The sequence below is a fragment of the Myiozetetes cayanensis genome, unplaced genomic scaffold (assembly GCF_022539395.1).
Source record: "Myiozetetes cayanensis isolate MyiCay16 unplaced genomic scaffold, myiCay2020 scf31, whole genome shotgun sequence".
Taxonomy (NCBI): domain Eukaryota; kingdom Metazoa; phylum Chordata; class Aves; order Passeriformes; family Tyrannidae; genus Myiozetetes; species Myiozetetes cayanensis.
In genome coordinates, this window is record NW_026087533.1 from 113,342 (window position 1) to 139,832 (window position 26,491).

The window sequence follows — 26,491 nt, forward strand, 5'->3', positions numbered from 1 at the left end:
CACTGTGCTCTGCGTGGCATGTGTGTCCCCAGTGCTGCTGGGTGAGCTGGATTTCAGCAGCACTGTGCTGTCTTCACGGAACATTACAGAGACCAAATATTAAGCAGGTGTTTTGGCTCCAAATAAACCCTTGATTCCTGGTAGGTTTGTAGCTTTTTATTTCCCAAAACATTTTTGGTTTATTCTGACTCAGGAAAAGAGATGTGCTTACCTTCAGAATAAACTGAGTTAGGCAAAAACCATTACAAGAAATGCTTAAAGTGTTGTATAACACTGAGGAGTCACCCTTCCCTCATATCATAGATGTTGCAGTCCCTTCATTACCTTCATGACCCTTCACTCCAGTAGCTCCATGTCTCTCTTGTACTGGGAAGCCCAGTTCATGGTCCTTCACGTGAGTCAGTCACTATTGTGTGCCAAGTTAACTGCTGCCTCAGCTCACCCCCAGGGGTGGTCCATAGCAGCTGCTTGCCTCTGTGGCAGGTTCTCTGTGGCTTGACCAGGAGCAGCAAATCCCTTGAATTCTTCCCTGTTTTTTAAAAAGGAAGGAACCCACATTCTGGGAATATCCCTGCAGCAGTATCTGTCTGCAATGGGAGAGCAAGCAGCCAAACAAATGACTTTATGGAAGATGTGGTGTGCCACCCTGCTTTATTTTAGGAATGACTTAACAGAGCTTACCACAGTAGAATTAGAGTCGATGATACTGCACTGCACAGAGAGAAAAAGCAGCTGTTGGAAGTCAACCAAGGGGCTGCCTGCAATGTGCACGGGAAAGAAAATCAGTGAGTACTAGAGTAGTCAGTGTTAATTTTTGTACTTTTCTTAGTGTTACTGTAAAAGGATTTGGACAATCTATGTATTATTGTGTACGATCTGGGTAACTTAAGAAAAATAATTTAAACATCTGGTTCATTGACACCCTGATCCTTGCCAGGCTGACCCAGCCCTGTGGGCTCCTGACTGGAGTGGACAAGCTGAGCTGAGCCAGCCCAGCCCAGCCCACCCGAGTCCAGCCCACCCGAGTCCAGTCCAGCCCAGCCCACCCGAGCCCAGCCCACCCGAGTCCAGCCCACCCGAGTCCAGTCCAGCCCAGCCCACCCGAGCCCAGCCCACCCGAGTCCAGTCCAGCCCAGCCCAGCCGCGCCCGCCCCTCAGGGCCGCCCCGCCCCCCGGCGGCTCCTCCGGCCGGCAGGCGGCGCCGCAGCGCAGGGCGGGGGAGGCGGCAATGGCGCTGTCCGGGGAGCTGTGGGCAGAGCTGCCGGCCGAGCGCCGTATCTTCTGCTCCGTGCTGCTCTTTTCCTGGGCCGTCTACCTCTGGGAGGCCTTCCTGGCTCACCGGCAGGTCGGCGGGGCTCCAGCGGGGACGGGCGCCGGTGGGCCAGGGCTGTGCCGGCTCCGGCCCGGCCTCACGTGGAAGGGGGGCCGGGGCCGAGCGACGCGGGGCCTGTCGCCGGCCTGGGCAGGGCTCGGCCCTGTCCCGGCTGCGTCCTCAGCGGGTGGTGGGGATGCTCACAGCGGTGGGTTGTGTCCGTGCGGTGGGGTCACCGGCGGCCCAGCATCCCCAGCAGCTCTATTCTCGTCCTCAGAACAGCTGAGAGAGCGAGAAGAGCAAAAATGAGGAATCGGGTGGTTTGAAGTAACGACAGGTGAAGGACAGAGCGGGGGGAACCCCGCAAGCGCTGCCGTCGCTCGCCACCTCCAGGAGAAGGCGATGCCTGAGCGGCCTCCTAGTGATAGCCACCCTAGAAGGCACATCCCACCCCCCTTTTGTTATCGCAGAGTATATCATTATATAGCACGGAGTGTCTCTTCTGTCAGGTCTTGGCTGCCAGCAGGATCTCCACCCCCATCCTGCCCGTGGGGCAGAGCAGGGTGAGCCCTGGCAGGTTCAGCAGCAGCCGCACACCAGGGTGTTCCCAGCGCCCAGAACGCGGGGCCCGCTGCAGAGGTCGGGGAGCGGTGCTGCCAGCTCCGGTGAGCCCTGTGATCGGGGACACTGCAGCCTGGTGCCCCGGGTAGAGAGGGAGAATGTGTTTTGAAGTGACCGAGAGTACCCCTTTGAGAAGGAGTAAGTATACTGAAACAAGATAAGGCAGCAGAGGGAAAAGACTTTTATTCTTTAAATTTTTCAAGTGGCAAGTTCTGTACTGAGAATGAAATAGCACCTCGTTTGTGCAGCCATGCTGTAGATCTGTGTTCCGGTGAAGTCTTATCGTTTGCATTGGAGGATCTGGTGTTTGGTTTCATATTCTGCTTAGTCGTTACTGTGGTGCAGTAAGTCACATCCTGTGGAAAAATCAGTTTGTGTAATCTGCGTTTGAACTATTCTAAATAAGCTAATAAGCCAGCAACTCAATTCCTGGTTGTAACGTTAATACTTATGCTTCAGTTTTGTATTTGAAACTTGATAGAAAACAGGCATTTAGGAATATTTGTTATTTTGTGTGTTAGTTTGTTGTGGTTTTTTTAAACTTTCCGTGGTGGCCCACTGGATCATATTAGGTGTTACTTTGAAATCTTGTCTCCTTAAAAATACTAGATATAGACTTTAGTTTCTTCAATTTTTCAGAGACGGGTATATAGAACAACAACTCATGTACCACAAGAACTGGGACAGATCATGGATTCAGAAACGTTTGAAAAATCTCGTCTCTATCAGCTGGACAAAAGTACTTTCAGCTTTTGGTCAGGCCTCTATTCAGAGGTTGAGGGCACTGTAAGTACCTTTCATATGATATTTTTCATGTCTTTGAACTGTGAAACACTTTGGTTTTTAATGATCCCATGCAGCTGCACCACGGGCATTCTGGCATCTTATGGCACGCACTGACATTTCTGTATTCCTTGTTTGTGGCTGTATTTACCATATAAGAAATAATTATTCGGACAGCACATAATTTCTTTCTGCAGTGTTGAGTCATACTGCACAACTACAACATTACCCTACATTTTATTATTTTATTATTATATTATGGTTTCCATTGCCAAATAATTAAGCAGCATGAGAGCTATTTTAAATTGTTAAAATACAGACCTTTCCCTGTGTTTGGAAGGATGCAAGTAATATAAGAATTACACTGGGCAAGTAATGTTCACATATATGAAAAAACTAGAACCATTGAGTGAGAGCAAAGTATATGTTTATGTGATTTTCAAACAGTCTTAAGAGTCTTAGAGACTTCTAACTCGCTGCTGAAATGCATTACTCATCAGTAGCACAACTGGGTCAAAAAGGTCTTGGAGTGCTTAGCATTGCAAAGCAAAATTGAAGTGTGATCCTCTGTCATGATAAACTTAAGGAAGCAAAAACAACAGTCACAAAAGATAATGAAAATAAGATTGTAAAGTAGTCAGTCATGTAACTGTAGAATGATGATGCAAACCCAGTACTTAAGACTTGTGGCACCTCTTAACTTTCACATTTCCTGATCTCCTTTTGCAGCCCAACCTGTACGTTGTTTCCTTTTGTATGAACTTGTAAGGATATTGTGTCAGTGCAGCCTATTACTTTCTTTTTATTGGGATTTTTGGTATGCTGAATAAAACTTGCGGCAATTCTTATGTGAGTTTGAAAAGCTTCTGTGTTTCTGAGCAACTTTAGAGGCAGTATTTCATTTGTAAATCAAAGCTGCTATCTAGCAGTGGTTGGGTGGGCAAGGTGAGGTGGTACCACTGAGCAAATGCAATGAGTCAAAAGGTTCTGGGGCTTTATCTTAATTTCAAGAGCTCTAGCCAAAACAGGTTCCTTTGTTGTTTTTAAGGGAAATATACATGATTGGAATGCAGTTCTTTTTCCACTGAATTTAATGCCGTGCTATTCAAAGAGCCAAGTCAGCAATCTGTGCTTATCTTCATCCAGGCCTATTGCTGTTATGGTCCTCCACAACGTTGTAGCCACAAAATTGGATTTGCCAGGTGGACTGTTAGATGAATAAAGAACTGGCTGGATCACTGCATCCAAAGAGAGAAAGCTCAGTTTCCAAGTGGAAACCAGTGGTGGTTCTCGAGGGTCCATCCTAGGGTGAATGCTGTTTAATATCTTCACTGGGCAGGTTTGCACTAACACCAGGAGCAGTGGGGAGCTGATGGGCAGGAGGGATGGTTGCTGTCCAGGATGACCTTGAGAGGCTGGAGGAGTGGGGTTGTACAAACATGGAGTTCAGCGAGGCCAAGTGCAAAGTGCTGCACGTGGGTCAGGGCATTCCCCAGCACCAGCGCAGACTGGGGGATGAGTGGATTGAGAGCAGCCCTGTGCAGAGGGACTTGGTGGATGAAAAATTGGACTTGAGCTGGCAACATGAAATTACAGCCCAAAGAGCCAATTGTGTCCTGTGCTGATCCACAGCAGTGTGGGCAACAGGGTGATTCTGCCCCTCTGCTCCGCTCAGGTGAGATCCCAGCTGCAGTGCTGCCTCCAGCTCTGGGGTCTCCAGTGCCTGAAAGACACAGATCTCCAGAGTGGGTCCAGAGGAGGCCACAGAAATGCTCAGAGGGCTCGAGCACCTCTCCTTTAAAGACAGGCTAAGAGAGTTGGGGTTGCTGGGAGCTGGTGGTAACCCATAGAAGGCTGGCTCCTTGATCATCAAAACTTTATGCCATTTATACATATTGGGAAACAAAGTGGAAGTTCATTGGCTACAAGTTACATAGTTCTTTTATTAGTATTAGTATTAGTTAGTTTATTATTAGTATTAGTTAGTATTCTGCTTTCTGTTGGTTAAATTATTCTCATGCTAATTCTCAGTCCTTCTCTTCTTTTGAGTTCGTGGGTTTCTTGGGTCAGTGGTCCATGAAGAAGCTGTGGCTGCCCCATCCCTGAAAGTGTTCAAGGCTAGGTTGGAGGGGGCTTGGAGCAACCTGGTCTAGTGGAAGGTGTCCCTGCCTACGGCAGGGGGGTTGGAATGAGGTCTCTTCCCACCCAAACCATTCTGTAATTGTGCCTGCCTGTGTAGGAAAAGCACAGCTTTTGCTTTCTCTCCTGACCTTTTCTTTCTGTTCTGTCCCTGTTTCTGTAATAACAGGTCTACAATATTTTTGGCAGCTGATTGATTTGTTAAGGAAATTAGTGCATCCAGCTGTCTTCCACACCTGAGCCTCAAAATCCAGACTATGCCGGTGCTTTCTAAACAGCAGCCAAAGCCAGTTACTAAGTCAACAAGCATCTTAGTGTGTATGTTTTTCTACTGTTTCAGCTGTGATGGTGATAGACATCTAGAAAATAGATGTGTCTCAAACTGCTGCTGCCATTATTGAACTGATTGTGTCATAGTGATGCTGATGTTCAAAAGCCAAGGAAAAAAACATGGAATGTGTGAGTTAAAGCCCCCAGCTAATTAATTGAACACTGGCCTGAATAAGCAGTTTTCAGAACAGTTTTCAGCTCCCAGGTCCTGCCCTTGGGTCACAACAGCCCCAGGCAGTGCTCCAGGCTGGAGGCAGAGTCTGGAAAGCTGCCCTTTGGGAAAGGACCTGGGGCTGCCTGTTGACAGCAGCTGAACATGAGCTGGTGTCTTTCTCCCACGACCAACTGGACCAGGCAAAATGGCCTTAACTTGTGACAGGAGAGGTTTAGATTGGATATTATATTTCTTATACCGGATATTATATATATTGAAAGGGTGGTCAAGTATTGGAACAGAGAACAAGAGGAAACAGCCTCAAATTAAATCCCCTTCAGAGGAGGTTTATCCATGGAAGGGGTTTTCAAGCCCTGGCACAGTCTGCCCAGGGCAGAAGTGGAATCACTATCCCTGGAGGGATGTGTGAATGTGGGACCTGGGGACATGAGTTAGTGGTGGGCTTGGCAGTGCCGGGTAACAGCTGGACTCAATGATCTTAGAGGGCTTTTCGATGGATAGCCCTCATGTGTAGGCTGTGTACAGCTTCTTCTCTATGTGTCTGTGATGGTGAATTGTTGCTCCTATCTGTGATCCTGAGCTGTGTCTTTCTGTTTCTCAGAATCTATCCTGGGAATTAACACGTTCCAGTTCAAGTGAGGTGGCCTTTGCTGTCTGGGTTTGCCACTTTCTCAGATCTTAAACTGCATCCTCTATTGGCTTTCGGAACTGCCTGAACTTAAAAGAGGCTGTTGTGACCAAAGCTGATGAAACTGGATGTCATTTTTTGCAAGCTTTTGCCTTTAATAGGCTGAAGTATGATTCATTAACCCAGCAAGGTAACTGAAGGGGAGATGCTGTGTTAGAATTACCAGTATGCTTTATTTCAGCCAGATATGCCAGGCTCACGTTATCACTGTTAAGATCAGAGGGAGACAAAAAGCCTAATTATAAAACTTGTCTTATTCACCCTTAAAAGATCCTTATCATGCTGAAATTTTAGTAGATTAGGATGACAGTCTGTTTCACACTGTATCTTTGGTATGTGGTTTTGTTTTCAAGATGATTCTCCTCTGTGGAGGAATTCCTTTTCTCTGGAAACTGTCTGGTCAGATCTCTGGTCATGCTGGATTTGGACAAGAATATGAGGTAAGCAGGCTTTATATTTCTATGAGAACATTTGTTCCATGCTGCAGTAATAATTTTTATTTTGAAGTTGGCATTTAGTTAAAAGTGGGATTTAGCTACCCCATATTATGGTAAAAATATCAGATACTTTCTGGTGCACACAGTGATGGTGTAAGTCTGAAAACTGGTAACAGTATATGAACTTTTAAATTAGCTTACTAATTAAAATAACCTTGTATATTAAAAACCTACAAGTCTTGTAGCTACTTGAGTCAAACAATGTGGTGGGTCAGGCTTTTGGGTGCTCTTTATTTGGGTGTTGTCTTTTTACTAATCCTAGATTAGTAAAATCTTCCTCCACAGTAAAAGGGTAAGAAATTTGAGGTTGCTGCTTATGTTGTCTTTGTGCTGTGGATGAGGCATGTATCCAAATTCATGTCCCAAATCCTTTGTAAGCTATTCCAGTGAGCAGTAATCTAATCATCACAAATTATGTCTGTGAATTTATCTAGCTTCATCTTCTAACCAGTTTCAGTTAAACCACTGACCTAAAATCCATTTTTAACACCCAGAATATTTATGTTACGGGTCAGTAAATACCAGGTGGATTTGTTTGTTTGTTTGTTTGTTTTAGATTGTTCAGTCATTGATATTTCTGCTGCTTGCAACACTCTTCAGTGCTGTGACTGGTCTCCCATGGAGTTTATACAATACATTTGTCATAGAAGAGAAACATGGCTTCAATCAACAGGTATTGCAGAGAGCACTTGTACTGACCCAGTGGCTTCAGGTTGGTTAGATGGACTGGTCTGTCCATATGTGTACTGAAGATCATTGGTTTGAAGAACATTTCTTCTACTTGCACTGCATAAAAATCAGAGCAGTGACGGTTTGTGGCTGTTGCAGGAGTGCCCATGCTGCAGCACTTCTGTGAGCCTGTGCCTCTCAGTGTGTGTTCTGGGGGTGGGACAAAGAATGTTTCATACCTCACCCATTCAATTTTGGATGGACTATTCTTTGCCCTTCATATGCCCACCTTTAGAAGTCTGCGTCACTGCTTGATAGGGTCACTCCTGATTTATGGACACTGACCAAGTGAAAGAAAACAGAGGATTACTTTCCTCCTCATTTTGTTTCACCTGCTGATTTCTTATATCAGCCTTTACTAAACTGTGTCAGTATCAGTTTCTCATGAGATCAAGTATTCTTTCTGGGAGAAGAACCTCAGTCTGGGACACATCATTAGCCATTTCATGCCAGAGCATAAGATACGCTTTCCGCTTTGGACCGAGCTGGTCTTGTCTACAGTACTTTCTGTTCTAAGTTTCCTAGGAAGTTGTTGTTTGGTTGGTTTTGGGTTTTTTTGCAATAGAATGAAATATGGATGGGTAGCAGATGTGAGATAAATCTGTTTGGCTCATTTTGATATCAGTAGATATGCTCTGGCATTTGCCAGTTTCATCTTCCAGTCTCCATGGAGGCAGGAAGATTGAGCAAGATAAGACCTAAAGAAGTTTCTAAACTCTTATATTCCTGGTAAATTGATAAATGGATGTTTCATATTCCTTTTTATAAACAACCAAGAAAAAAAGTGATAAAAAAGCTCTAAATGCAGTGATCCAGTTTGCACCCTTTAAAACAGAAATGTGTAGGTCCTGACACATCCAGTATTATTTTGGTCCACATCAATTATTTAGTGGCATACCGTTAAGTAGGGAAGCCCAACTATGAAAATTCCTACTGCAGAGTTTTGCTGTGTTCTCTGTGTGTATTCCCAGAAAACAACAAGGCTGGTTTGGCCGTGTGTCTGCCCCACCTCTGATATTTGGATACTGGGCCAAGGGCAGCTGCTCTGCTCCAGGCTTTGGGAAGCAAATCTGAAGATTTTTCTAATCACTCATAAACCTTGAGCTCATGATAAACTCACAACTCTTTTATACTCCATTCAGCACTCTAGTCTCGTAAAAAAATCTTGTGCTTCTAAAAACCCATGTGATAACTTTTTTCTCTTACCAGTGAGGAAATGGTCGTTGTCAGAATGAGGGTGTCCATGGCCATTCATGTCCTGGGTGGTTCTGAGGCACAGTCCTGGGGATCCCCTTCTCTTCTACAGACTCTGCAGTGAGCACACTGACAGGCTAGCATCTACTCATAGCAAGGGAGGAAGGAATGTTCCCATGTTTCCAGAGCATGAGTCAACCAATCTTTTCTTCAGGGGAAATATCTGTTTAATGTATTTGGATTGTTCTTTATCACTTAAGTTCTGCAGTCCTCAAAGATTGTAAAGTCTGGCAAAGTCCTTGTTCTTGCTTCTGGCCTAGATTAGACATTCTTTTGACATTCAGAATCCTTAAACATATCAAAAGCCATCTCTTACTCTTGTCTCTCATGTCAATCCTGAGTAATTGCATCAGGCCTGCACCTTGGTTGCTTCTCCTACCTTAGTGAGGAGTAAGTTCCATCTTGGTGCAGGATCTGCAAGCCCTTTATGTTCAGCACACAAAAGTCCAGAGACTGGCAGTGGAATTATAGCCAGTCGGCAGAGTAGCTGATTGATGGAGAGCTTAACTTGATCAGGTCCTACCTCTGTGCAGAAGGAGAGGGCTAAATACAGCACTTAACAGCTTGAGCTTCTTTTAAAAGTGCCTTGAGAGCCTGCAGAGTTCATGTGGTTTGTGTGCTCTAGGGAGGGTAAGCAGTATTCTGGGTGTATCTCTGAGCATTTTCTTCTTGGAGCACACAGTCTGTGTGCTTCACTGTTGTCAGTGCAAGCACTGCCTGATCAAATGAGAAATTGTCAGCCCTTGTCCTTGTAGGTGACTTTAACCTGCCAGATATCTGCTGGGAGCTCAATACTGCAGAGAAGAGGCAGTCTAGGAATTTCCTGGAGTGTATAGAGGACAATTTCCTTCATCAACTGGTAAATGAACCTACCAGGGGTAAGGCCCCGCTAGACCTGCTGTTTACAAACAGAGAGGAGCTGGTGGGAGATGTAGTGGTTGAAGGCCGCCTAGGAAATAGTGATCATGAAATAATAGAATTTTCAATACTCAGAGATTCAAGGAGAAACAACAATAAAACCTCTACGCTGGACTTCGGAGGGCAGATTTTGACCTATTCAGAAGTCTAGTCCAGAGCATACCCTGGGAAACAACCCTTGAAAACAAGGGAGTCCAGGAGGGATGGATGTGCTTCAAACAGGAAGTTTTGAGTGCACAGGAACAGGCCATACCGGTGTGCCAAAAGGCAAGCCGGCTGGGAAGACAACCAGCCTGGTTAAACAGGGAGATTGTGAAGGAAATCAGGGATAAAAAGAGAGTTTATCGACTATGGAAGAGAGGGCTGGCTACTTACGAAGAATTCAGGAAGACAGCTAGATCATGCAGAAAGAAAATCAGGGATACAGAAGCGCAATTTGAAGTTAAATTCGCCACTTCTGTTAGGGATAACAAAAAGTCCTTCTATAAATACATTAATAACAAAAGGAGGGGCAAAGAAAACCTCCATTCTTTGATGGACTCTGAGGGAAACATAGTTAATAGAGATGAGGAGAAGGCTGAGGTACTTAACACCTACTTTGCCTCAGTTTTTACCAGTAAGACAGGTGGCCCTCAAGGGAACTGGCCTCTGGAGCTGGTAGACAGAGAGAGGAAACCAAATAGCCCGAGGAAACCAAATAGCCCCCCTGTATTCCAGGAGGAAATAGTTAGTGACTTACTGAGCCACCTGGATCCTCACAAGTCTATGGGACCAGATGGGATCCATCCTAGGGTAATGAGGGAGCTGGCAGAAGAGCTTGCCAAGCCACTCTCCATTATCTTCCAACAGTCCTGGCTCACTGGGAAGGTCCCACATGATTGGAAGTTGGCAAATATCACCCCAATCCATAAAAAAGGCTGCAAGGCTGACCCTGGTAACTACAGGCCTGTCAGCCTGACCTCGGTGCCTGGCAGAGTTATGGAGCAGATCATCCTGTGTGCAATCACACAGCAGCTACGGGATGGACAAGGGATCAGACCCAGCCAGCACGGGTTTAGGAGAGGCAGATCCTGTTTGACCAACCTGATCTCCTTTTACGATCAGGTGACTCACCTGGTAGATGAAGGGAAGGCTGTGGATGTGTCTATCTGGACTTCAGCAAAGCCTTTGACACTGTCTCCCATAATATACTCCTGGAAAAGCTGGCAGCCCATGGCTTGGACAGGGGCACTCTGTGCTGGGTTAGGAACTGGTTGGAGGGCCGGGCCCAGAGAGTGTTGGTGAACGGGGCTGCATCCAGCTGGCAGCCGGTCACTAGTGGTGTCCCTCAGGGATCAGTGCTGGGCCCAGTCCTGTTTAACATCTTTATCGATGATCTAGATGAGGGGATTGAGTCCATCATCAGCAAATTTGCTGATGACACCAAGTTGGGAGGGAGTGTCAACCTACCAGAAGGCAGGAGGGCTCTGCAGAGGGACCTGGATAGACTGGAGAGATGGGCTGACTCCAATGGGATGAAGTTCAACAAGGCCAAGTGCCGGGTCCTGCACTTTGGCCACAACAACCCCTGCAGCGCTACAGGCTGGGCACAGAGTGGCTGGAGAGCAGCCAGGTGGAAAGGGACCTGGGGGTGCTGATCGACAGGAAGCTGAACATGAACCAGCAGTGTGCCCAGGTGGCCAAGAAGGCCAATGGCATCCTGGCCTGCATCAAGAACAGTGTGGCCAGCAGGAGCAGGGAAGTGATCCTTCCCCTGTACTCAGCACTGGTGAGGCCGCACCTTGAGTATTGTGTTCAGCTCTGGGCCCCTCAGTTCAGGAAAGATATTGAGGTGCTGGAGCGGGTCCAGAGAAGAGCAACCAGGCTGGTGAAGGGACTTGAGCACAAGTCCTATGAGGAGAGACTGAGGGAGCTGGGGTTGTTTAGTCTAGAGAAGAGAAGGCTTAGAGGTGACCTCATCACTCTCTTCAACTACCTGAAGGGAAGTTATAGCCAGGTGGGGGTTGGCCTCTTCTCCCAGGCAACCAACAACAGGACAAGGGGACATGGGCTCAAGCTCTGCCAGGGGAAGTTTAGGTTAGATGTTAGGAAGAAATTCTTTACAGAGAGGGTGATCAGGCATTGGAACGGCCTGCCCAGAGAGGTGGTGGATTCACCATCCCTGGAAGTTTTTAAAAAGAGATTGGACATGGCCCTTAGTGCCATGATATAGTAATTAGAGTTGGATCAGGGGTTGGACTTGATGATCTTGGAGGTCTTTTCCAACCCAATCTATTCTATGATTCTATGAAAAGGAAGACTTGACACTGACCGTGGGGGTTAAGTGCTTGATCGAGCTACCTGCATGGCACTTTTACAAGTGTTTGTTCACAGCTGTGCTCCTCATGCTGAGAGCTGAAGTCTCAGTCCAGGTCCAGTTCAGTCTGAGGTACCAAATGTCTTACAAACAGTCAGATTTCCATCTCTCATTTCAGACTGAAGGGTGAAGAGCCAAATTCACACCTGGTACCAACCCAGACATGGAAATTTCTAGCATTTCTAGCATGATTATCGACTGATCTTCAGATAGACTCTTTCTTCTATAGGAGTGGCTGGCTGAAAATGAGGATTTTTCTCAAGGTCATATTTGCCTTAGGAAGCAGGAAATATGCTGGACAAAGATGAAAGACACCATGCAGTTTTCTAGTTCTACTCCTCCAAAGACTGTGGAGCTGGAAGTAAAGAAAGATTTAAAATTAAAATATGAGCTAAATGGGCTGTAGTTAACCTGTTTTGTTTGTAAATACTTTAAAGTCATATATGCTTTCAGTACAGCCTTGTTGGAAAGATCTTTACATATTAAGCCTCTAGAGTTAGATGTGTGTCTGCTCCTGTTGCAGAGAATCATAGAATCATAGAATAGATTGGGTTGGAAAAGACCTCCAAGATCATCAAGTCCAACCCCTGATCCAACTCTAATTACTATATCATGGCACTAAGGGCCATGTCCAATCTCTTTTTAAAAACCTCCAGGGATGGTGAATCCACCACCTCTCTGGGCAGGCCGTTCCAATGCCTGATCACCCTCTCTGTAAAGAATTTCTTCCTAACATCTAACCTAAACTTCCCCTGGCAGAGCTTGAGCCCATGTCCCCTTGTCCTGTTGTTGGTTGCCTGGGAGAAGAGGCCAACCCCCACCTGGCTATAACTTCCCTTCAGGTAGCTGAAGAGAGTGATGAGGTCACCTCTAAGCCTTCTCTTCTCTAGACTAAACAATCCCAGCTCCCTCAGCCTCTCCTCATAGGACTTGTGCTCAAGTCCCTTCACCAGCCTGGTTGCTCTTCTCTGGACCCGCTCCAGCACCTCAATGTCCTTTCTGAACTGAGGGGCCCAGAGCTGAACACAATACTCAAGGTGCGGCCTCACCAACGCAGAGTACAGGGGAAGGATCACTGCCCTGCTCCTGCTGGCCACACTGTTCTTGATGCAGGCCAGGATGCCATTGGCCTTCTTGGCCACCTGGGCACACTGCTGGCTCATGTTCAACTTCCTGTCAATCAGCACCCCCAGGTCCCTTTCCACCTGGCTGCTCTCCAGCCACTCTGTGCCCAGCCCTAGCGCTGCAGGGGTTGTTGTGGCCAAAGTGCAGGACCCGGCACTTGGCCTTGTTGAACTTCATTCCATTGGAGTCAGCCCATCTCTCCAGTCTATCCAGGTCCCTCTGCAGAGCCCTCCTGCCTTCTGGTAGGTTGACACTCCCTCCCAATTTGTTGATGCGTTACTAGATTAGATTCATTCAGGTAGAGGTCTTTGAAATTTCTATTGCTTCTGTTAAAGTTATGCTAATTTTAAAGCCCAAGACAGCTACTTGAGTAGTAACTCCATGTCAGTGGAAGCTTGGAGTAAAATGCCCAGTGTATTGCTGAAAATCTATAATAGGGTTTCTCTGTATTTTCACTTAAGACAATTACCATAGTGGTAACTGAAAGTTAAGACAAATGGAGGCAACTGTAAAGTGAAAGACAAAACATTTTACAGTAACTGTGCTTTTTTGAGTATTTCTTATTGTCTAAGAATCCCTCGATGTCTAGGATATAGATTGGTAAAGAAAGTAAGGGACACATAAGCTTAAATTTTTCTTTCCTCCTTTAATGAATGTGCAACACAAAATAAGGGTTTGGGTCAGACTAAGGAAGAAAGCATGTGCATGGGCTTGAGTCCGTGTGCATGTAAGGAGCCACTGGCAGAGGAGTTGAAAATGTTCTTCCAGCTTTTCTGACTGACTCTCATTTCCTTACCACACTGGCTCCACTGTTTTCCCATTTGTCTTATCTGAAGGGATCAGTTCATTAACCACAGTGGCACATTAATATTTGCATTGACATATCACTGATATTCTTTATCCTTTCTTTTCAGACGCTGGGATTTTTTTTTAAGGATGCTATCAAGAAGTTTGTTGTGACTCAGTGTATTCTGTTGCCAGTGACATCTCTTCTGCTTTACATTATTAAAATAGGGGGAGACTACTTCTTCATCTATGCCTGGCTCTTCACCTTAGTTGTTTCCTTGGTGAGTATGAGAATATGTTTGGGTTTCTTCCAAACACCAGCTTACTTGCATGGCTCAGCATGCTGAGCACAACTGAAAGGAAATGGAGAAAAGTCTAAATCTCGTGTGACTTTTAGCGTCATCAAACATTAACAGAGTGTGTGTCTTGCTTTTAGTTGTACTTGTTCAGAAATAACAGCTCATATTAATTGTCCACATTGATGTGATATATTTTAGCTCTTCAGTACCGGAGTGTCTTCATCATTGAAAAAGCTTTAGGATAGGTAGTGGAAATACAGCACTATGTGGTGATGAATTTTTCCTTAAATATAGGAAGGACACAAGGATAACTACTGGCAGTTAGGCAAGACAAAGCAGATCATACTTTGGACTGTGGTGTTTGCATCAGCTGTTTCCCTGAGGCTCTTGCACACAGCCCTCAGTGTACTGCTTGGTATAGAGCTGCTTTGTACTGAATTGGAACTGATGTGTTTAGGGTTTATATAATAGGATCTTTTTGTATACATCATAAGCAACTTTTTGCTGTTACTCTGAGCTCTGAAGGCTGAATTTTTTGTCTCTTTCAGCATAGTGCTCTACTGCCTTTTTGCTCAATATACAAACCATTGCAGACATTATACAAGTACTGTTGTATATAATCATTCATTTTTAGATTAGAAAAGCACCTTAACAAGTGAAAGAATTACTACATTACAGTGATGTAATAAAGGCTGCCTTATTAGCCCAACAGTAAATATGGACCAACCAAGCCCTGATTCTCATCTCAAGTTCACACTTCCAGGCTGAAGTGGAGGGCACTATCAAGAAAATTTTCAGGAATACTTGGGTAGGAATTGTGATTCTTAAGCTTCCCATTCATGACTCAAGGAGGTGTTGCTTTTTATTTTTCTTTTCTCCCTTTTTTTTCCTAGATTAAGATAATTTTTGAAGTTTTCTTGGACTTTCAATTTGTAAGATTCCTCTCTAAAGCAGAGGTTTTGAATGGCCACATCTGTACAGAAACGTGATTGTAATGCTACATGGGATGCCACTGCAGTTAACACAGGAAACTTTGATTTCCCACTTGCACATCTTATAGTTGTATTGACTTTCTCAGATATGGGAACATAAAAGGAATTGTGGCTCAGTTTAAATCATGACTGCAAAGGCTTTTCATAATCCTGTTTTCGTGGGATACAGATCTCATTATCTGAAGTGCATTTTTTGCCTAGTAGTAGTTTTGCTTCACTGACGCCTGATGTGTAAGTGAGGTAAAACCTCTGTGGGTCAACAGATTTCTGTGTGGCCATAACTGGCACAGTGCTGGCACCAGCATGTGTTCTGAGGAGCTTGGTGACAACAGTGTAATAACAGAAGTGCCTCATTTAGGTGGTAGGTTCAGCTTTGAGTTCTTTCAAGATTTTGTTTGTTGACTTAATTATTTAGTGTTTCTGTTGATCTGTTGTGCTGGCTCCTGCTTTCTCCAGTCCAGGTGCCCTTATGCTCTGACATCTTCCCTTATTTTGTCACTGAACATATTCTGAAAAATCAGTGTTAGGTGTCAAAAATGCCAGGTCATGTGTATTGAAATGACTGTTACAGAAAGATTTGTCCAGGCAACAGTTCTCAAAGAACTGTTCTTTTTCTTGCAAGCTTTGATCAGCAGCATGCTCTTAAATCCTATATCTCAGCATTTGAGTTACTTCTCTGTCAATTTACAGTCCATACTTGCAGACTTTTCCAGCGAAGCCTTATTATTTGCAAAATTGGATATTAGTTCTTTATGTGATATCCAGTTCATATGTTAAATATTTAGTCTTTAAGGCTTTAAAGACTGGCTTTTTCATATAAGGATTAAGTTGAAATTTTAAAATAAGTTGTGGTTTCAGAATGAAAGGTACAGGATTTTCTGAAATGGCCTGCCCTCATTTGTACACGGAAAGATTTTTTTCTTTAACCTCCTTTATACCTGTCATTGAGTGTATTTATTCTTGCCATCTTTTCCTTAAAATACAGATGGTAAAAAGTGTTATACGAATGCCCTTTTGTAGCCTTTATTGAGCAGGTTTACTAGAAAGAAAAGGTGTAGGTGTGTAGTACCAAGCACTAAATTTCAAGGTGAGAACCAGAACATACTCAGCTGATGCCATATTTCTTTCTCTCACTTTCATATCACAAATTAGTATTTTATTTTTACTCTGCCTGCACCTTCCCCTTGAGCTATCAGTGTAGATTTTGTCCTGAGGTATTACAGATACTTTAGAACCTGATAAAACAGGAGTCGGCCTATCTTTTACACAACAAAGCTAGAAAACAAAATGTCTTGGGAGAGTTACAGTGTTCCTGTACTGGAAGAATATGTAGCAATACCTAGTGGCGCACTCTTCTCCCAGGCCCTCAGCCCTGGCTGTCCATGCTGCTGTCCCTTCAGTCTATGGATTAAGTGCGTGCCCAGACAACTGGTGCTCTCTCAGGCTTACCACCTCACTGCAGCTTTATAGGGTTTCAGGCCTTAATGTGTTGGTTTGAACAGCCTTTGACATGCAAAATCACCCTAAGAGGTGTTAGGTTTACCCTTTAGAGTTTGGTTTAGGGAAAAATTCCAGCTCCAAGATTCTGTAATCAGAGTTAGAGTTGCATCCTTCTACCAGTCTGCTGATATCAAGGCATTACACAAAGATCTGAGATAAAAAAACTTAAAATTAGTCCCTACATGCTATATGGTCTGAGACTGGTCTGTCCTAAAGAGCTGATTTCTGCTCTATGAAATACCCTCCTGCGCTTGCTGCAAAATATCTGCAGAAGTTTAAGCCCTTAACAGTTACAGTAATAAAAATAACTTATTTTCTACTGGCCCTTCATATTGATATCCTCACATGCTGTGACTTTGCAGAAGTCAGTTTCCCTGGTGTTTGATTTCATTGAACTTTTTCAACAGTGTACACACTGTCAAAAGTCCAGGTAGTTGTTTTCAGTGAAATAAAACATGTGAAGATAACTTCAAAGTTAATGTTGATGTCCATTTGCTTCTCATGTCTTATTCCTTTTTTGCTAACCAGAATTTAAACTTTTAAAATAAATAAATACAGATCACTTTTGTGAAGGTCCAGAGTGTGAGGAAAGGAAGTTCAGCTTTCCTTCCCAACACAGTGTTATTCTAGTTCTGGCTTGCTCAGCTAAGCTGCAGCTGATGCCAGTTTGAAGAGATGCAGGTGCACTGTGGTGATTTGGTTTTTTGGGGATCAAGGATGTTTATCACTGTGGACCCAGAGGCATCAGGCAATTCCTTAGCCCTGCAGACAGCTGGAAGGAGGGAAAGAAAATGGGCACATGAAATGTCTTATGTCTCTTTGGACTGTGTCTTTGCAAGTTAGCAGGAGTTGGAAGAAGTGAGGCTGTCTCCTGGATCCTTCAGCTCCGCGGCTCAGTATGAAACACTTTGGAGCTTTCCAGGATTGGTGAATTGTGTGGAGTGACAGCCTGTCACCTATGAGCCCCCTGCTCCCAGCTGCCCGTGGCCTTGCCTTCTGCACTATTCCCACCAGTTCTGCCGAGGTTTGTAGGTGGTTTGTGCAGCTGCCCCAGCATCTGCTGCTGAACTGCAGAACATAAGACCTGCCACCAGGAGAAGCAGTCCATAGAGACCCTGGCCATAGATCCTACTTCATACAGGACTCTGCTTTATCAAGTGTTTTCTTTCTGAAATTGTGCCCTCTTTTTGTACTTACGCTCCACCTTTAATACTAAACACACATTTCCTTGCCCCATTCTTAATATCTGCATGTGTTTGCAGGTGCTTGTTACAATCTATGCAGACTATATTGCACCTTTGTTTGATAAATTCATTCCACTTCCGGAGGGAGAGCTCAAGCAACAAATTGAAACAATGGCAAAGAGCATTGACTTCCCATTGACTAAGGTGTATGTTGTTGAAGGTGAGATTTTTTGGGGTTTTTTGAATAAAAAGACTTTATAATTTTGAGTTTGTGGGTTTTTTAGTTTTGAGCGTGGATGCTGTAGTAGGGCAGTTGCTTGCATTGTTCAGATACTGTGGTACTTGTCAACGTCTGTAGCATTTTCCTGTTTTTTGGCCTGATGTCAGAAAAGTGAAGCTGAATGTACAGCCTGAACTCAGCTTCTGTTTGGAAGCATTAACCTGGCTCTTGTAGAATGGAAGTACGTGGCTCAGTCAGGAATGGAAGCAGGAAAGTAGTCAAGATTACAATTTTAGAACTGTAAAACCAAGGGAAGACCTTTTTTTCCTAGTCTCAGTTTAGTATTAATTGTCTCAAAGTCCTTGGTAAAAGAGTTGAAAAAGTCTTGAAAGTCAAAAATGCCTATTTCTTCGAAAATTGTTCACAGGTATGGTTTCTTATGGTGTGGCTGGATAGACTTACACCTCCAACTTGAGACTAATTTTTTTCACTTTCTAGTACTGAATTTCTTGTCTTTTTTTCTTAGGTTGAGGAGTATGGAATGTGCCAGCTGCCATGTCACTTCCTCTCCGCTTCCATGTTCACAGAGCATTTTACTATCTGACATTTCCAGTATTACTCATTTTGTTCCTGTCTGAACTTGATTTCAGGGGTTTTCCAAATTTTATTTTGGTTTTGTGCTCCACCTGTGAGGCTCAGAGGTGTTTTTTTCTGAGTTGGTGAAACCAGTATGAGATGACATAAAGAGCTAAAATGGTAGCATTTTGCAGTCAGAGAGGCTGGTGAGGGCTTTATCTCCCCAGGAAGCTGTGATGTTCTAAACTCTGGGCTTGTCAAATCTTGCGAGTGCTCTGCCTCAGTGCCGTTGGGAACTGCTGATACACTTGGGGCACAGGAAACTCTTCTCTTTTCAGGCAAAGTTGAAGCTTTTCAAGATTGAGAGTCAGTGCAGAGGTTTTCTCAAATGTACTGCTGGTTGTATCCCAGTTTTTAGCCATAGTGAAAGTCCTGTGAGCCAGTTGTTACTGCAGCTCCTGTACAGTGTGCTGCATTGGCTTCTCCAGCATGTCTGGCAGGGAGGCTGCTGAAACTCCAACCCCCCCCCGGTTTTTTTGGGAAGCATCCTTAAGAGCGACGAGCCAGAATCATTCCTTTCTGACATGGGGGACTGGATTTGTGAACATCTTTTTGCCAGTGTTTTTCTGAACTTTGTCTTGGCTCTTCACACTCCAGAACTGACTTCCTGGTAGCATGTCCAACCAAGTCCTGTAATTTCAGGGTTCATTCTGTAAGAGGCAGATTACAAAGGTTCCTTCTCTACCAACACTTAGTGGAGAATTAAGTTTTTTATGACACGCAGATGAAAGGAAGCATTGCTACCCTGGAGCTGTTCTGATTTCTTCACTGAGAAGGGACTGGATACTGAGGGTTCATACTCTGACCAGTCCCTTCCTCTGTCAATTTGTCTTGGTTTGGTGCTGAAGGTCATCATGACCATCCCACAGCTTGGCTTCTAGTGGAACAGTGGATTTTTTTTTTTCTAAAGGATTTATACAGCTCATACATTTATAGAGAGCGTTGAAGGCAAATGCCTTCAACTTGACTTACCTTTTACTGCAAAAAAACCCCACCTCTGCTCTCACAGAGACATCTTTCAGTCCTGATGTTGCAACAGCTTCTGTCCATAGTCAAAAAAAACTTTTTAATCAACTGAAACCATCCACATTCCATGGAAAGAGATGAGATTCTTGGCCTCAGGTGTATTGATGGTAGAAACAGTCCATGATTGCGCTGATCTAGCTAAAGGTAGCTGTAAAAAATGTCCTATTTCAAACAAAAATAATAATGTTACCTGTAATTTCATCTCTTCATCTTTTTCTTATTTGTTTCTTGTAAAATCTTCATCTGTTTCCAGTCTTTGCTGGCACATTGTAAATTATTTAGCAGAGGTTCTTTGCCAGGAGGCAACGTCAATGCAGAAAGCTCTTTCCAGTCTAAATCTGAAATTGCAATAGAATTTGCTTTTATTCTTGGATATTAGATCTTCATGACTGCTTTACAGTTTTATTGCTTTTAGTGTTACATTTCTCTATTGGAGTCGTCATTACTTAGATTTTAAAATATGCTTCTGTCTGCAAAATGATTTGCCTGAGTTTGTCTACTGTTCATTTGGGGACTTTGGGAATTCCTTTAGAGGGGTCTGGTCTGTGTCGTGCTGCACAGGCTTTGGTGCAGGGGATTATTCAGATCATGATCTTTAATGTAAATTTTCCCCATCAGGTTCTAAGCGTTCTTCTCATAGCAATGCTTATTTCTACGGATTCTTCAAGAATAAACGGATAGTGCTCTTTGACACCCTCTTGGAAGACTATTCTGCATTGAACAAAGAGCCAGCAGAAGGAGAAGATGGTGAGAATGAAGAAACAAAGTCTAAAATCAAAGTGAGTTTGTTTTTCATCTTGTTATTTACATAAACTTCTTGGTGAGATACTCCCTTGTGCTTTCTAATATACTTTAAAGGTTCTGAGTGGGTTGCTAAAACCCAAACCCTAATGATTTCAACACCAAAGTATTCCTGGTTTGCTAATTGGAATTTCTGGGGCTGTTAGAGCACCAAAGGGACACGAAAAATCCGCAGGGCCTTTAGCAAAACATGTAAAAACTAGACCTTCCGTATAATTGTTTGAATAAAGGACCTGTTCAGGGTTTTAGTTAGTGTTCCTTCTCTTGGAACTGCCACACCAAAGCTTCCTTTTGCAGAAAAGGCTTTTGATTCTCAATGTGTCATTTGTGTGCTTTTTCCTGCACACAGAATTTTTGGTGCAGGAGGAACACACGTGAGCATACAAAGACAGATTCCACATGTGCATCCTGTCCCACCACCCTGGTCAAGAAGGGGTTGGTGGCCTGGCATTGGCCTCTCCATCAGGAGCCTGCTCTAACAGCTGGTGTGGACTCAGGAGAGAATGGGGATGGTTAAAGCTGATGGAATACTTTCTGAAGAACCTGAAGGAGTAATTCTGAGAAAAACAAATGGCTTGTGCAGCTAAGGTTTGGCCTATGTCTAGATTGTTGCTCAGACCAACTTCTGTTTCTTGGCACCATGTGGGTGGTGGAATTCTCCTTGTCCAGGATTTGGTTTAGCAAAAACTGCAGAAATGGGTGATTTTGGGCTCACCTGATCTAGTTATAATGACTCATTTGTTCCATTTCAACAGGTTCTTCAGCCCTTGTGCTTGTTTTTGACTTACTGATGTACCTGTGAAGGTGCAGATGTCCTTCCTAATGATAGCTTTAAGGCATTTCAAAGGTTTTTTTGACGAGGGCAGGGATGTTGTCATTCCTTTTTAGAGGAACAGTGGTGCCTTGGGAGGAAGGCTACATGTTGAGTGTTGAAGGAAGTAGGGAGAGGGCTTTGCTCTCAGTTCTCTCTGGAAGTCTGCAGCTCTGAATGCCTGCCTCCATTGTAATGCTTTTCTTGAGTAAAGAAACAGGATGAAATCAAGGGATGGTGGGAGAGAGTTTGGAAGGCAAATCTTCCAGAGTTCTTCCAGGTTTTCATCAGCATGTCTGCATACATAGAAATAAGGGAACACCACCTCATGGTAGGAATCTTCTTGAACTTAAAAGGTTATATTTTTGTAAGTATCTTCATGAAAAAGACTCAATAAGAAATTCTGTGTGTGTATCTGCTATTAGAAGGGAATGGCCTGACCTAGGGACACTTAAGTGATCAAGTAAGAAATTTATTCAGTTGTGTTCAGTCATAGCTGATATTACTTCTGCTTTGTTATTCCCTCAGAATAAGAAACAAGGATGTAAAAATGAAGAAGTTCTAGCTGTACTTGGTCATGAATTGGGTCACTGGAAACTAGGTCACACTGTTAAAAATATTATCATCAGCCAGGTAAGTTATTTAAACTGGAGTGTTTTCCAGAGTATGTTGTAATTATTGCTGTTTCCAGATGTCTACTTGCTTCCAGATTTGTAAGTGTACATTCAGTTGATATGGTCTGTGACAGAAAGTTGTTGGTTTGGTTTTTTTTTCCCCTTGCTCTACAGTGAATATGCACTCACCTTTCAGTCCCCTCCTTGCTTCATGTGGTTGGTAGGAAGCTTGTCAGAAAGCATGTCTGCTGCCATTTCAATGCATCTCTGCAGCCTTCTGAAGTTGTGTTGAGGTTTAGGAAAGGTACTCCCCAAATTAGTGCCCCCACCAACACGTTCCAAACCACACACAGCTCCCTGTCACTCCCCTGTTTTTCCTCTCCTCCGTCCTGCTGCTGGATTGCAGAAGAGAATTGGGGGCACAAAAGACAAAGATCACAGGTTAAGATAAGAACAATTTATTGAAAACAGCAATGAGATAAGAAAAGGAACAGTATCAGCAACAATACTAATGACAGAGGGTACAAGAAAAGAAGAAGAAAAACCCAAAACAATAATAGACAATACTGGGTGGCTCCCTTTCCAAAATCTCTTGACTGGAAGGAACACCTTCTTCTCAGAAGAACCTCCCTTCCCCCCATATCCAGTGGCAGTGATGTGAGGTGATAGAGAATAACCTCTGGGTCCTGGCCGTCCCCCTCCTGGCTACTGTAAAAATTAACCCTTTCCTGGGTGATACCAGGACAAACTGGGACACATTTTTTTTGCTGTGTAGCACTTGTCTGTTTGAATCTTAGGGCCTTCTCTGAAGGTCTGTTTCCATCCCTGTGCTAGGGATAGGCTTAGATGAATATTGACTCCAGGCCTGAGGTTTTTTAGGTGTTTGTCTTTACCTCTGAGAAAGCTTTACAGAATGTGTCTGAGAGCTTCTATCAGCCTCATTCCTTGTAGAGCTGAGAAGGAATGTGATTGAGGATTAGGAAATCTGACACAGGAGGGCATTCTTACTTACTTATATTGTATTCTCACACCTTGTGCATTAATTATTGATAAATAACTTCATTGTGCCATTCTTGGTGCTTGCCCAAATGGAGGTGAATAATGAAGTAATCTCTGTAGAGATATGTAATTGCTTTGGTGTAAATCTGTGTTCCAGGTATCACTCACCCTGCTTTTCTCCAAGTTCTCAGCCTTTTCTGTTTTGTTTCTCTTAGCTGCCCTCCAAGCACCTTCTGTAATTCCATCATGTCTTTCCTGAGATGCTTGCACCATTCCAGGAATGCTGTTCTGTTCTTTTTCTAAGGCTATTCACAAGTTTCTCAGGCTATAAATATCACAGTTAAACTCCTGCTTAAGAAAATCTCTGTTTCCACATTGGCATTTTCTTACCTGTGCAGCTGAACACTTCAGTGAGGCTCTTCTTGCTTTCTTTAAGGCAATTACCTTCCAACTTCTGACATCAGCACTAATCTCTGCTAACAGCTGTTACAGTAATTTTGTTGCTTTCCTAACTCATGTAATTTGTCTTTGGATCCACTTTCTAGATACTACTATTTTGCTGTAATAGGTGGACTTTATCCTCACTTTCAGAAATTTTTCACAAATTCTTCTGCCATGTCTTATGCTTTTTCTGTATTGTTTGCTGGCTGTCACAGTCACCCCTCTATTCTGTTCCCTATGTTTCAATAACAAAAAGTATTCTAGCACCTTTCACATTACTGTAAAAAGACCAGACGCTTGGATAGATTGAAAAGGTACAGACCACCCTCTCTGGAGAACTGGGTAAGGCTTGGTCCTGCCTTTTGGCTCTGAAAAGCCAGTGCTTGTACCCAGGGCTGCATGGCTTAGATGGAAGCATAGATTATTTCCACCAAAAGAAGTACAGCACAGCACAGACGCAGTTTGTTTGCCTTCAAACTTTTTAGAACCTATGCTTAATTCCAAGGCGATGGGTTCTATCTTCTACTCCCTCCTCAATTTCTTCTTACCTTTTCATCTTCCTTCATTACTTAGCCTATTTTTTTGCTCATTGACTGAAAATAATGGTTCTTTATTGCATGCATTTTCAGAAAGCAGGTAAAGACCAGCTGTTTGTTCCTCTTTGTACATTAGTTCAAAAATCATTTACAGTGGCATTCCTATGCAAATATGGAATGTGATATTATGTAGACTCGTCTTAATCAAGAATGTTGTTTCCTTTCCCTAGATGAATTCCTTCCTCTGCTTCTTCTTGTTTGCTGTGCTAATTGGCCGAAAAGAACTCTTTACTGCATTTGGTTTCTATGACACCCAGCCTACCCTGATAGGCTTGATGATTATTTTCCAGTTCATTTTTTCACCTTACAATGAGGTAAATTATTTTCAAGACGTAGACGCTGAAGTATCATCCTATTTAAATAATGATTTTGTTTTGACTGGGGAAGTTTGAAGCTTCTAGGGGCCATATTGGGTGTCTTGTTTTAATAATCAGGGTTAGTGCTGCATGTTGAGTAAGACTCCCAGTTTTAGGTGTGGCTTGGATAAACCTTAGTGAGATCATTCTAATGCCACAGTGATGTGTGGGATGTGGGAAGGTAGATATAGTAGTATTTACTGTAAGAAATTTGCAGATAGCTGAATTTTAAGATAATTTTTAATACATTTCTCTCCACAGGTTCTTTCATTTTGTTTGACTGTATTAAGCCGACGGTTTGAGTTTCAAGCAGATGCATTTGCCAAGGAACTTGGGAAGGCTAAAGACCTATATTCTGCTTTGATCAAGCTAAACAAAGATAATTTAGGATTCCCTGTTTCTGACTGGATCTTTTCAATGTGGCATTACTCCCACCCACCCCTTTTAGAAAGACTTCAGGCCTTGAAAGATGCAAAGCAAGAGTGACAGGAATCATTGCTGGTTCAGAGACAGTGCTTCTATCTCAGAAGCAAAGTTCAGAGCTGCTTTTTAATTTTTTTTAAAAAATTGATAATGCCAATTAAGTGCACTGTTAACAACAGCACCACAGATCTGAGAATCCTGAACAGGTAGTAAATTATAAATTACTTCTTTTTAACAAAAACAAAACTGTGGAACTTAGTTTAGAAACAGTACTGGGTGAAGACCTTTCCCTCCCCTCCCTTGACTTTTATTCCAAGTATAGACTTTTAAAGGGAGGAAAACAAGTGTAGACTTCAAAGCACCTTTTTCTTCAGTTTGTCTATGCCTTGAACCTTGTTTTTGATCCTTTTTCTGTACCCTCTTCACAGTGAAGAGGCTTTGGGTGACAATGATATCTGTACTCACCAGTCAGTGTGTTGTGTTTTAAAAAGCTGAATGCAACTGCAGGCCTTTCTCTTGGATTCATGTCTGTCATAATGAAAAATGCTACATAATAAAACCTTTCTCTGAAGTGTGGGAAGAAGGATGAATTACAACTGAGGAAATGTACCATGGCTTCCTTAAAAATGAGCATTAGTTGGTATTTAGTAGCATTATAGTGTGATTAGGCTGCTCCTCTTCCCCACTGTGCTGCTGGGGGTGTGGAAGGATGTTACAGGAAATCAGAATGGCATGCACATGTTAGAGAAAGATGCTAATTCTCTCTTGTTCTCTCTTTTGCTTGGAAATGGGATGGTTAACAGCTTTCCCACAGCTCAGGTCCTCCATTTCTCTTGTTCTTTGCCTAGATTTTTTGTGTATATGGAAGTGTCCAGTTGCTCAGCCAGTGTATCAGAGCCAAGCTTTCATTCTGAGAGGGTTTGTCATCCACTCCATGGAGGGTTTTCCATTAATATGAATCCAGTTCCAATAGCAGTGCCAGAATACTTGTTCTTTGTCGTTGTTCTTATGTATAAAAATTGTTCTTATATATATAAAAAGCCCAGGAAACAGTTTGCCCACATCAGTTAGTGAAGAATGAAGTGAGTAATTGTGGAAACGGCTTGACTTTCCTAATGAAAGATGCAATTAAATTTACTTTTGTTGAAAAAAAGATAGAAGTTAAATATAAGTTTGCATGTGCATTCAAATGTTTTGGACCAGTCTGAATGCTCATACTCCATATAAAAATTAGGTTTTCTATCTGCAGTAAATTAAGAAGTTTTGCTCAGCTCTCTACAAAGAGAGAGGTCATCAAAGCAAATTGCCATTGTTTCAGATGTCATAGTATTCTTAGATCCTTCATTGTTAGCTTTGTTTCCTTTCCTGATCGTAAGGAAAAATACCTTATAAGATGATGGGCATGATGATGTCTTAGATGCAACAAGATGTTGCTGCAAAGTCCTTTGTATGCCTTATTCTAATTGTGTTTATACCCCAGCAAATGCAGAGCTAAACTGTAGATACGGATTTAGGATTTGGCTTTACAAATATGGAAAGCCTATATTTGTCATGTTAACTGCATTTGATAAATGGCCCTCAAAAATAAAAAGATTAACTTGAACCTGTAAATTCAGAAGAATAAATGTGTCAGGTGTTGAATGAGATGAGATGCTGGCTGGTCTAAAGCTATGGAAAACATGTTAAATGTGCTCTGAGAAAACCATTCGTCTCATCCATTAGGTAAAAATTATACACAAAAATTAATTTTGTGGTTATTTCAGAAATTTGGCTAAACACAAACAAAAGGGAGACTAAAGTGGGAAGGTGAAGGAAATGCTAGTACCTATGGAAGCATGGAATACTTGGCTTACAGGCAAAGATAGCATTCTTACAGCAAT

At 43.1% G+C, this 26,491-nt stretch overlaps 1 protein-coding gene across 1 annotated transcript; it reads left to right on the forward strand.

Annotated features, from left to right (window-relative positions):
• Positions 1-1,211: 1,211 nt before the first annotated feature.
• ZMPSTE24 (zinc metallopeptidase STE24) lies at positions 1,212-25,182 on the forward strand. The gene is made up of 10 exons (XM_050326207.1): positions 1,212-1,345; positions 2,573-2,719; positions 6,402-6,488; positions 7,102-7,218; positions 13,842-13,994; positions 17,767-17,908; positions 20,189-20,349; positions 21,711-21,815; positions 24,003-24,146; positions 24,450-25,182. Exons 1-10 carry the CDS (start codon positions 1,229-1,231, stop codon positions 24,672-24,674), a joined length of 1,398 nt encoding a protein of 465 aa, XP_050182164.1. The 5' UTR covers positions 1,212-1,228; the 3' UTR covers positions 24,675-25,182.
• Positions 25,183-26,491: the final 1,309 nt, after the last annotated feature.

Excerpts from the sequence above, each read along its gene's own strand:
- ZMPSTE24 (XM_050326207.1), top strand. The coding sequence starts at position 1,229 with ATGGCGCTGTCCGGGGAGCTGTGGGCAGAGCTGCCGGCCGAGCGCCGT. Across the intron at positions 20,350-21,710 it reads AAACAAAGTCTAAAATCAAA|AATAAGAAACAAGGATGTAA; the intron begins GTGAGTTTGTTT and ends TTATTCCCTCAG. Across the intron at positions 21,816-24,002 it reads AAAATATTATCATCAGCCAG|ATGAATTCCTTCCTCTGCTT; the intron begins GTAAGTTATTTA and ends TCCTTTCCCTAG.